The 12,993-nt window shown below is 40.0% G+C and overlaps 1 protein-coding gene across 1 annotated transcript in view; it reads left to right on the forward strand.

Annotated features, from left to right (window-relative positions):
- The first annotated feature begins 7,432 nt into the window (after positions 1-7,432).
- MYBPC3 (myosin binding protein C3) overlaps positions 7,433-12,993 on the forward strand; it is a 59,519-nt gene continuing 53,958 nt past the window's right edge. Inside the window, exon 1 of the mRNA XM_051622493.1 lies at positions 7,433-7,457. Coding sequence (XP_051478453.1) covers positions 7,433-7,457 — 25 coding nt within the window. The remainder of the gene's footprint in view (positions 7,458-12,993) is intronic.

The following is a 12,993-nucleotide window of genomic DNA, read 5'->3' on the forward strand; positions in this document are numbered from 1 at the left end:
TCATCCAAGCCCCTACTCAAAGCAGGCCAATTAAATCAGATTTCTTAGGGCGACTATATTTCCATTCTCCATTTCTTTCCATTCTCTCCACTCATACAGCCACATCCCCCCTCTTCATGCCTTCAGTTCCACACAGTATTACTTTTTACTAGTGGGGAGTCAGAGCAGTACGTGAGAATGAGCAGAGCAGTCCATGGACAGGAGGAGAATGAGGATGTGGTAGAGCAGATAAGGTCTAGCAGGAGGTGGTGGAGGAGAAGGAAGGGTGGGAGGAGGTGCTGGGGAGACCAAGGTTATGCAAAGGATTGGGGAAGCGGCTTTGTGGTAGGAAGGAATGCAGTTTCCTTGCTTTAAGGGCTCCCTCTGAGCTCTTAACTCCCCAGCAGCAGAAGAGCAGTGTCTGCATATGAGAAACCCTTTGACCACTAACACCTTTGTGCAGAATGCTCCAGTGCCTCTGCCTTATGCAAAGCGAAGAATGTTTGGGTGATGAGCTGGGTATTTGAATATACAAATCAGTTTTGGTTTCTTCTAGATTTAACTAATTTTCTGAGTTTTGAGTGTTTGCTTTTAGAAACATAATTCAGGAATTCTTCTTCAGATATTCCTTCTTCCACTTTTCCCACTCACCAACACTCTACTCTGTTCCTATCTCAGACAGTCCCAGCTACCCACCTCCAGCACTACATTCATTTATTCTTCATCTCCAGACTCAGCCATGATATGCCTCCATATTTAGTAGATCCCAGTTACTTTATTCTCAATGTCAGATTTCAACTTTTGCCTAGCAAAGTCTTATTTCTTCCTCTCAGACCAGCTTTTCTCACATATGCCTCCATTCAGCTTCTCTTCATGTGAAAGGTTCTCAGTTCCAACATATTTGTACAGCCATTTATAGTTTTACCTATCCCACATCCTCTTACAGTTTCAGTGTTATCACCTATTTACTCCCAGTTCTCTTCCCTCACTCCCATTTGAACTTCAGTGCCCCATTCAATATTCTTGTCCTTTGAGAATCTATTTCAGACCCCTCCCACAACCGCTAGCCTCAGTTTTCTTCTCCCCACCCATACCCTTCACATATTTTAATTTCTTTGTCCTGTTCTACTTGGTGTGTTCCCTTCTGTCTCTGAAGGTCTAATTCTTTGCCCCCCACAGCTCTCCCTTCCATTTTGTAGGCACCTGAGAGAGGTGCTGTTTGGAACACAGGATGTACATGTTGTTTGCTTTTCATTCCAGTGGGTGGGGCTCAGCCCAAGGCCCACAGTAGCCACGGAGAAAATTCTGCTGGCCTCCACGCTGGACTGACGGGACACAGTCAAAACTTCTTCAGAGGACAAAATCTGGAAGGATACTCACTGAGCATATGTAGGCTGCATTTTTTTCTGTAGTCTAGAATATGGAGCAACTTGGGTTGGTTAACATGAAGCCCATTGAAAGCACATCACTGAAATGAAAGCAAGTTAACTGTTGAATGTCCAGAAAGTTCCCAAATACAAGGTGCAAAGTGTAGGGATACAAAATCATTGTCCAGAGGGAAGTTCAAATAAGCAGCATCAGTGTTACTAGGATCTCATAAGCCCTTAGTAAACCCAAGTTCTGTCAGTGACCAAGTGACTTTCCAGAGCTCTGTATTTCACAAGCACAAAGGAAAGAGTCTGCCTGTTTTCTTGGGGAGTAGCACTTCAGTGAAGTGCTCTGCACTGAGCCAGCTCAGCTCTTCTACCACTCACACCAGGAAACCTGCAGCCCCTGGAACCAAGAGATACTGATATGACCTTGTCCTCAGAAACTACTGAATCATGGAGGAGGTGATATTTTCACACAACAAAACTAACAGGCAGAGAGACAAAGAGAGACAGAGACAAGAAATCAAATAGCATGACAGAAACTAAAAGCAAAAAAAGCCCTGAAATAGAAAAGTAACATAGTAATTTTCTACCTGGATAGCTACATCAGGTCCAAGCCTTTCAATAGGAAGTTGGATAGTCTTATTAGAAAGAGGTGCTGCTAACTTTGTCTCTGAATAATAAATTCTCAGGTTTCTCCACATAAGGCATGCTGCAAGTATCCAAACCCAGGAAGACACTTCACACAGCCTGTCACTGCAGGCTACACATTCCTGTCATTTTTGAACCGGACTTGGAACTAAAGGATGAAAGCCAGTCTGAGGCACTAAATCATAGAATAAATCACAGATTCACATAATGGTTTGAGTTGGAAGGGACCTCAAAAATCATCCAGTTCCAACCCCCCTGAATGGGCAGGGACACCTCTCACTAGACCAGGTTGCTCAGAGACCTGGCACTGAACACTCCCAGGGATGGGGTTTCCACCACCTTCCCTGGGCAACTTGTTCCACTGTCTCACCACTCTCACACTAAAGAATTTCTTTCTAATGTCTAACTTAAATCTCCCCTCTCACAGTTTAAAGCCATTTCCCCTCATCCTATCACTACAAGTCCTAGTGAAAAGCCCCTTCCCAGCTTTCCTGTAGCCCCTTTAGGTACTGGAAGGCTGCTATGAGGTATCCCCGGAGCCGTCTCTTTTCCAGGCTGAACAGCCCCAACTGTCTCAGCCTGTCTTCATAGGAGAGGTGCTCCAGCCCTCTGATAATCTTCACGGCCTTCCTCTGGACTCACTCCAGGAGCTCCATGTCTTTTTTATGCTGGGGGTTCCAGAATTGGACACAGTACTCCAGGTGGAGTCACACAAGAGCCAAGTAAAAGGGGAGAATCACTTCCCTTGACCTGCTGGCCACATCTCTCTTGATACAGCCCAGGATATCCTTGGTTTTCTGGGCTGCAAGCACACATTGCCAGCTCATGTTGAGCTTCTCATCAACCAACACCCACAAGTCCTTCTCCTCTGGACTGTTTTTGATTCATTCTCCACCCAGCTTGTATTTGTGCTTGGGATTGCCCTGACCCCTTGTGCAGAACCTTAGGCTTGGCCTTGAACTTCACGCAGTTTGCACAAGCCTGCTTCTCAAGCCTGTTAAAGTTCTTCTGGATGGCATCCCTCCTTTCCAGTGAATTGACCTCACAGTTTGGTGTCATCCGCAAACCTGCTGAGAGTGCACTCAGTGTCACTGTTCTTGTCACAGACAAGATAATAATTTCAGATATACAAGAAAATTCCTCTGACGAGGAAGGACACCCTTGTCCCTCTCATTCACTTTTTTAGCAAAGGCCCAGAGACATTTATTATGTGTTGCTTCACTAGGTTTTTATATCAGTTTCATTCGAATATGGGATGAATCTTCCCACACTTTCTAAAAAATTGTCTAGTGTTGCAGTGCACTGGCAAGTAGTTATCACAATCTAGTACACATCTCTTTGGGGCCTGTGTAGCCATCACAACCATGTACTTCATTTGCATAGCAGGTTTGTTGTTAAAAGCAGCTACATAAATAAATAAATAAAATGTAGAAAATACTAGAAAAAATGTACTATTACAACAATGCTGCCACCTGGTAACCAGAAGTGTAACAGCAGCGAAAAAAACCCTTATGCTCTGTGTAGAATGTGCAGGCACTATTTTAAATAACATTTTAAACTACAAAAGTTGCAAAATTCTAAGTGGAATAGCATCATTTCCCTGCATAAAATTAAATAATTCTCGTGGTTCTGTTTCATTGTGGGGAAGAAATAACTCATATGCTCCACAGATTAAAGTTGATTCTGAATCCTGGAAAGTATCTATGGAGAATAGCCTGCTAAGGGACTGACTCACCATAGTATTGAATTAAAAATTCCAGCTTTTGAATACAAAAGCAGACACACTTTAGTCCACGTTTACTCACGCCCTCCAGCAGCTTGCTGATTTAAAACTGTATCGCTAAGTGTTTATAGAAATAATCAAATCTACAGTGGGAAGGATATGAAACAAATAAAATTAAATCCTGAGAAAAGAGATCAAAAGAAAATAAGATGTTAGTTGTCATCATAAGTGGAAAATCCATTCCTGAAAAGGAAAATGCTAAAACCACACTAAATAAGGAATATTTATTTAAACAGATAAAACAAACAAACAAACAAAACCAAAACCCAAAACAAACACAAAAACCCACATATAAAGATTGGGACACATGAAATGTATTGCGGAAAAGTTCCCAGGCACTTATAAGAGTCTGTATCTCTTCAAATATAAAATACTTTTCTAAGTATCTGTGATAAATAAGCAGGAGAGTGTGCAAAACAGAAAAAACTTCTTCACATGATCTCAGCAAGCATCACTGGAACGAACTCCTGCACCCTGTACTCCCTACATTGATAAAGAGATGCAGAGTATATGGTCTAGCTTTCCTCTCTAACATACAATGTGAATGCTTCATCATCTTACTATATATTTTTAGAGATCTATTATCCTAGCATATCAGATTTTTTAGTTTAGCATACATTTATTTCAAGTTCCCTCAGAAATAATGGCTCCTAGGCAGTTACTGAGGTACCACCCTCTAGCAATGCTCCCTTAGAAGTCAATCTAATGAATGACTCCATCTCCTTTCAAGAACAACATAGTTTAGATCATCCCCTAAATTTCCAGAGAAATGTAAGAACACAGTTACTCTGGAAGTGATGGCAGGATGAACTCCCCCTTTACCTTGGAGGAAGCAGGACCTTTCCATTGCCATCAAAGTGATGGAAGTGACCTCTCACAGACTCACCATCATCAGACACATGCCTGACAAGATTACGGACAAATACCTGACAATAAGGGAGTGGCAAATAAAATAAAATGCTTCTGTATCTAATGTCAGGTTTGAAAGTGGTTTAATGTAGATTTCACAGCTATATTTTTTGCCCTAAAAAATTGGAAACACTGTGACAATAGTATAGAAAACTACCAACACTCATACACTCAGTGGCAATTTCCATTCTCCCAGGACAAGAGAATATTAAAATTAAAAGCTGGAAAATTCAAAATCAATAATAAAATTTCTATTTTTACAATATGCATTTCAATAATGGAATCATCATTATTGGAAAGTATTGAGTCCAAGGACTTCATATAATTTTAGAGAGAAATTAGCATTTAGGTGTATCAATACTATTGAGAGTTCCAAGAACTCAGAAGCAATATTTAAGATGTACTGAAGCCAGTATCTATCAGCATTCAGAATGAGTTCTGTGTTAAGATATGCATTAACCCTTATTTAGTTATTCCAAGTTTCTCGCTTTGAAGCACCTCCTACTGGACACTCTCAGAGAACAAATACAGTCTTGAAGCATATGATAAATACTGCCTGCCTGCATTTAAAAAAGTTTTTATATAAGTATATATTCCTTTAAACCCATACAAATGGGATTATTTCCACTTACTTTCCACATTGTAGTTAAAGCTAATAAAGGTTTAAGGTGTTAACTGTGAAACAAACTTCAGAACTGAATAATCTCTTGACTCCAAATCTAACATAACAGGTCAGCATACTATGTACTTCATCAAATCAAGATCCTCAGAACATAGCATATAGGCTTTCAGTAAAAACTATTATTTGCTAATAGGTAAGGGAGAAAAGATGAAGTTGCAAAACTGAATTCTCCTGGCAAAATCATTCCTGATGGAGATTATTACGCTTTGATGGCTGTTCCAAGACGTTCATGTTTTAAATGTCGTAGAAGTGTCTCCTAGTCGGCTAAATTTCTTTGTAAACATTATTTCAAGGGCACATACTAGAGAGGCAACTAAGTTGAGCAGTGTAACTCTGATCACAGTCCACCTCTGGATAATCAGCATAGACCTTTTTTTTCTCTCCGTATCAGTCCATGGCAGCTCTGCCTCCTGTGCCCTTTGTGGTCCAAGGTTGCAGGGAGACAACTGTCTTCCCAGAAGGGATGTGGATGAAGTTCCAACAGGGTATTGGGGATCAGCTCTGGGGAGAAAAGGGAGTTAATGGCAGCTCTCTAATAGGGAGAAACATTTGAGAAAGGAATAACAATCTTCAGGAATCGAGTGACAGATTTTTCATAATGTGGGACCCAGACTCTTTGGAAGAGTTCAAGCCAAAGCAAATAGCCGAGATTCCCTGACTCCCAGTGAAATGCCTCAAGCAGCAGCGTAGTGGTCAAAAACATATCACACTAACTTGTGCTCCATCAGAAACGGAGGCAATGGAAGATGCACACAGGTTACATGCTGCCCATCTTACTCACTCATATGTAAAAATTCCTTCAGGGGAAGGGGAGGAAGAATTTAGCCTAACATCAGGAGAGGCAGCAGCAGGCATTCTTCACGTTTGTCCTATCAGTCTAACCAGAGAGTCAGATGTGAAAGACAGACACAAAGTACAGTGACTGAAGGGCTTCATGTACACTTGTTCTGAGCTCCCTGCCAAAATCCTTTAGACTCATGTTTTTACAGGCTAGCATAACTGAAAAAAACTTTTTTTTTTTTTTTTTTTTAATATTAGTGGCAGCTGAAGTGTGCTAAATGCTTGGCCTGCGCATTTTCTCTGATAAAGCTCAAAACTCAAAATGAGACAGATAAAAGTGACAGGAAACGGGCAGACCACCAGTCCAATAGTGGGATGATTGTCCACAGTTATTATTTTGACATATGCCAAGTGTATGAATAAATAAGAAGGAATGACTGGAGCATGAAATGGCAATACCAGAGTAATTTTCTTTCCTATATAATTAAGCAAAATTAAAACTTCTAGAGAAATCAAATGGAACCTCAGAACTAATTTTCTAAATGGTATTTAAGTGAAGAAAATCAAACTTGCTAGTTTTCAATAAATACATGTGGGTGGATGGGGAGGGAGAACTATTTAAGTATATGTCTAGTTGTGACTGCCAATGTCAGTACTGTGTGTCTCTGAAAAAGAAAGTTATTTCCTGAAGGTTCACATTTAGTTCTACAAATACAGTCTTCAGTAGAAGAGAACAAACAAGAAAGAAGAAAAAAATCTGTGAGGGACTGTTCAGTTCTGACCCAATTATAACAATAAAAAAGACTGAAATAGGTAGCAGGAATGGAAGCAGATACATAATGAAAGTAAATACAGAACCAGCATACAGGAGATGCAACTACCAGATCTAGTTTGCTGCATGTGCTATGAAATGGCACTGTAGGAATTCTTAATGCAATACATACATGAACTGGAAAATGCACTGTATGCATGTGCAATACCAGATTGTGCTCTGGTTTCTACCAACAGCTCAGTGGTAGCCAGTGTTGGGTGGTTTGAGCACTCTGGCTCCTGGAACTTGGCTATATTTAGCCCAGCTGATGTAGCCTGTCAAGTGTGTCCTGCTGTTGATAAGGTGCCGTAGATGACAACAGTGGGGGATTAAGGGGGAGGAGCAGGATGGGGGCTTCCACCGACTGTTTCTTTAGGGGGTCTCAAAAGCCCTGCAGCCTCATTCCTGTTTAGCTCAGACTCTGCTTTCTAGATGAAACTGGGACCTTCATCAGAAAAGAAGTGAAGATGCCAGAGCCTGCAAAGAAAACAGGTAAGGATCATAACTGACAGACAAAACCTAAGAACAGCTTAACAGAGAAAACCCGAGTAGCTTTTGTATACTAGAGAAATAAGATGCCTCTGTGGGGAAAAAAAAACCAAACCAAAACAAAACAAACCAAAAAACCAACAGAGAGGAAAAAGAGGCAATATTGATGAAGCTATAAATGTAAAAGATTTTGAGTGGTCTTGCAGAGAAAGCAGCTAGTCTGGCAGTCCTCAGCCACAGAATTTTCTCAAGAGACACCGGATGAGGAAAGAATAAAGGTGAAATACATGAAATTTTCAGATTCTTTTAATGTCTTATTTCCTTTCCCAGTCATCTCTAGGACTCTGAAAAAAAGCTTGTAGTCTCTCTCTTGGGCAGCTAGGCAGTACATACCTCTCCTGGTTTTGTTTTTGTTTTTTTCCTGATACTTTTGAGGAAGTGTAAGCAGCACACTTTGGTGGTATTTGTTCTTAAGGAAATCTCTGAAAATGAAAGCAAATGGCACCTATTTCAGACCTCACTCTTCCTAGTTTTTCCAGCCAGTGACAGTAGAGCTCTAGGAAAAAAGACAACATTGTAATTCAAAGAATTTAGGTGTATTTCTATTCACTCACCCTCACCCATTCTTTCCCCTTGAGCCAGAAGATAATTAGCCATTTTCAGAAAGCCAAGGTCACATAGCCCAGGTCAAGTGCATCAGGAAAATATTTCAGATTTAGGAAAGTTCTAATTTAAAATTGAAAAATAAGGAATCCCTCAGAGGCTGCCTACACAGGAAAGAAGGGAAGGCCTAGGATGAGGTGTAAAGCGCAACGAATCTGTTTGTCTCAGAAGGAGGAAGAGAGCCTAGGAAGCAGAAGTAGGGAAAGTTTAGTTTCAGGACACCTGTGTCTGGGTAGAGGAAGGTGTCTCAGGGGCACTTGGTGTCCACAATTAAGTTTGGAAAAAAAGTTGTCAAAAGCTGAAGTTATGATTGTTTGAAAAGTCTGCACATATCCAATACACAAGACTAGATAAAATTGTACTAAATCTGGGATCCTTCAGTTTCAGAGCTCTCTCTTCACTGCTGCCAATGAATACCCAGAATTACTACTACCTGCATGTACAGTACAAGGTGCATGCTTTTTTAATAACATGCTTTTTCTAAAATTAGCCAGTAATTCGTAGATACTTATTAATGTAGTCTTTTGTGATTTGTAAAGTACTGAACAGATATCAGTGTCCTGTTAGGCTAGTCAATGGGAAAATCTTCTATGGTCACCACAACAACAAAAAAGAACTTGTTAAGAAGAACTTTCAGTTTTGCCAAAATATTTTTAATCAGCCACTGCCAAAGGCAGAGCACAAATCCAGCCCCTCTCTCCCATTTAAGAACTGCAAAGCACCAAAGCTTGATTAACTCCAACCAGATTCTTTATGTTTCCCCTATCTAATAATTGTAAAGCAACAGTGGTGTTACTAGTCCTTCCATTTTATCATAACTATAACATCATTTGATGTTCTTAAATATGTAGTTTCTGAACTCAGACAGAAGTGGAATCATATAAAAAAAATAAGTATACCAGACCTTGTAATTGTAGAGAAAAACTTGAAAATATAAGCTATAAAGGTCCAGCGATCATCCCTAAGACATTCATAATCATATTCTATTTTTAAAGTCACATGATTTTTGAGATTTATTGAAATGTCTAGTGCTTGTGATTGACCATGCTGTTAAATAAAAATAGTAGTAGGCAAAACATGACAGTGTAATCACCTTGGCATTGTGAATTTTGATTTCTAACTGCCTTGAAATTAACATCTTCAGTCTCGGTAGATGAGAGGAAACTCCCCTGTGAAGATGCTCACCTTTGCTAGCTAATGGTGAGGAAAATTCTGTTCTAGCTTATTTCTGCAGAGAAAACTAACAGGTGTCTAACATCACTAGTCCAACACAATTCTTAGGAGCAAACCAACTCAAACACCGTGATTATCACAGCAGGGGAGGAAAAGCTCTTATTACCCACCCTGACCAAGACAGAACCAGTCACATGCCCCATAACTTCTGGAGAGGCTCTTCTTATTTTGCCAAGAGACTTTAATCCCTTTGGGTTTCTATTTCATGTTGTTTATATAGTTCAAGCCATTTCAAGATGGGATAATGTTGAGCATAATCTCAAGAGGGTTGAATAATCATCTAACGATTCACACAAAGGAAAATGCTTCATGCCAGAGAATGATCAAAGATATTCTACCTGTATCTGCTGTTTTAACAAACCTTTTAACATGTTAAACATGTTAAAAAGCAAACACACAACAAACAAACAATCAATCCACAAAACCTAAATCAGTGAAGTAGATTTTCCAATAGACATTCTTTTACTTTAAACTGTACAGCTAAAGTACTTCATGATAAGGCACTGCCCTATTTATTTACAGAATACCAAGAGAACTGTCATAGCTTTGCAGAAATCTATATGCTCCCAAGAGCAAGAGGATATAGCAATTTAGTGTCAGAGCAAACAATCAATCATTTATACAGCATCACTTATTGAAGCTTTCTGTTGCAGAAACTTTGTGTTGTTCTCCCTTTTATTTAAATGTTTCATAGTTAATCTCTGCTCAAAGGTTTGCTTTTTGGAAAGTTTTGATCACTTTTTTTGTTGTTGTGAAAATTCAGAAAAGTTAAAAAGAAACCCCAACCCTCTCCCTAACAATATTTTATGACTTTAAGTGGAAACAGCTGATTTCTTAAAACACCAAATTTAGTAGATAAATGGTACTTAATGGGCATCATGTGCATTACTATATGTGGAAAAGGAGAAGTCTGGTATTACTCCCCTTCTCTGAAAATCAGTCAGTTTTTATTCACGTATTTTATAGATCGAGGAGACTAGATTTTGCAGTTCAGATTAGGGAATTTTATTAAGGCTTTATAAATAACCTGGCTTGCATGCATAGGCTTGTGGCATTAATAATAATAATGTTGTATAATGCAGAGTAGACTGCAGAATTTTAGTTTGAATATCAGCTCATCATTTTATGTTTGTGAGTCCCTAGCAGGGTGAACTTCTGCTCCATGATAATGAATTTCTGTGCCCTGCAGCAATACAAACATAAATAATAATAATTCATCTTATTTTCCTCTGTTTTAAGTTAAGATTCAAAGCAAGCTGAACAGTATTATTCCCATCTTACAGAAAGTATGATGGATGCATAGAGAGAGGGGACTCTGTTTAGTGAAACTATTCCTCGCCTGTTGCTCATGTTACAGGAATTTACAATCTCAGCTGCTGAAGTAGGCAAGGAATGATAAGATTGAGCAGTTCAATAGCTTTTGGATCACGGCGTGATTAAGCTTGTAATTACAAGAAGCCATTTAGGTCCTGACTGAGGAATGCAGAGCATCTTTATATAGTTCCTCAGCAAGCAATTTACAGGCTGGTCTGCTTATCAGCAGTTTGGTTTTTAATTCAATGGAGGAGCAAATGGTTGGTATAAAAGGAAAACCAGATGCCAAGGACAAGTACTAAAGCAAAGATAAATTTTCAGTGTGAAGCCTTAACAAATTAAGGAATTCCAAAAGCTAATACTATTTCTGTAATATTAATTGAATACATTGGCCAGACAAATACTTGAATAAGAAAGACACAGAATGTGCAGTAAGATAACACAGCTTTGTGGGAGAAAAGCCATGACAGTTTTTTTCTAATTACACTCACCACATATTTCTGTTGGAGTTTGTAGCATGTGCATTCCGGCAGATAAGCTAGATTATCCTAAAGCATTTATACCTTTAGCAGCTTTTATTTCAGAAAGGCAGAAATATCATTCCAAAGCTTCATCTAACACACTTTCTCCTTTAGTGCTTATATCCTTCTCCTCCATATACATATCATAAATAAAGACTGGTGAAGAGCTGATGTCAGAGCCACTAATCTGAAAAGCAGGATGAAATAATAATTTAAACAAAAAAAACAACCAAACCAAACCCCCTCCCAAGAAATCCCAAGAGAATGGCTCTTCTCTATCACTCTCTCATTAAAAACATTCTTGTGCAATCCACATTTCTTCCTCACTTTCATTTCACAAATACTTTCACTTCATACATACTTTGAAATTCAGTGATTTTAGGAAAGGTGTCCACCCAGTGCTTGTGATTCTTAACAAGACAAATTATTGAGAGACTGTGGCTAGGAACTGAAATTATGCCAGTTATTTTAACATTAATATATATCTCATCTGTCTTTTGTCTGACAACAATCAAATGGGAATATCACTTCTAGCTTCCAATACTAATTTCTGTTTTTATTAGGGATACATCAATAGCTGCTTACTAAGAATATTATGTTGTACAAAGACAACAGAAAAACAGTCTCTGCCTCACAACACTTCATAAAAATATTTGAGTTGGAAGAAACCTTAAAGATCATCCAGTTCCAAACCCCCTGCCAAGGGCAGTGACACCTCCCACTAGACCAGGTTGATCAGAGCCCAGTCCAACACAGTCTTGAACACTTCCAGGCAGGGGACATCCACAGCTTCCCTGGGCAACCTGTTCCACTGTCTCACCACTCTCACACTAAAGAATTTCTTCCTAACATCTAACTTAAATCTCCCCTCTTCAGCTTAAAGTCATTTTCCCTCATCCTATCACTACAAGCCCTTGTGAAAAGCCCCTTCCCAGCTTTCCTGTAGCCCCTTCAGGTACTGGAAGGCTGCTATGAGGTCTCCCCAGAGCTGCCTCTTTTCCAGGCTGAACAGCCTCAACTCTCTCAGCCCGTCTTCATAGGAGAGGTGCTCCAGCCCTCTGATCATCTTTGTGGCCCTCCTCTGGACTCTCTCCAAGAGCTCCATGTCCTTCCTGTGTTGGGGGCTCCAAAATCAGACATAGTACTCCCAGTGGGGTCTCACCACTGGGTAGCAGATGGGGACAATAATTGCTCTTGACCTGCTGGCCCAACTTCTTTTGATGCAGACCAGGACACAATTGGCTTTCTGGGCTGCATGCACTCTTTGACAGCTCATGTTAAGCTTTTCATCAACCAACACCCCCAAGTCCTTCTCCTTATGGCTGCTCTCAATCCATTCTCCACCCAACCTGTAATTATGCTTGGGCTTGCCCCAAATCATGCACAGTACCTTGCACTTGGTCTTATTGAACTTGATGAGGTTGGCATGGGCCCACCTCTCAAGCCTGTCAAAATCCCTCTGGATGGCCTCCCTTCCTTTCAGTGTGTTGACTGCAGCACAGAACTTTGTGTCATTGACAAATTTGCTGAGAGTGTGCTTGATCCCACCATCCATGTATCCAATAAGGATGTTAAACAGCACTGGTTTCAGCACCAACCCTCGAGGAACACCACTCCTCACTGGTCTCCATTTGGACATTGAACTGATGACCACAACGCTTTGAGTGCAACCATCCAGCCCAATTCCTTATCCACTGAGTGGTCCATCCATCAAGTCTATGTCTGTCTAATTTAGAGACACACAAATAAAAGCCCAGTAAGTAGACAGATAGTTCAACAAAAGACCAAAGGAAACAATTATTAGTGTG

The sequence above is a fragment of the Apus apus genome, chromosome 5 (genome assembly GCF_020740795.1).
Source record: "Apus apus isolate bApuApu2 chromosome 5, bApuApu2.pri.cur, whole genome shotgun sequence".
NCBI classification, from domain to species: Eukaryota; Metazoa; Chordata; class Aves; order Apodiformes; family Apodidae; genus Apus; species Apus apus.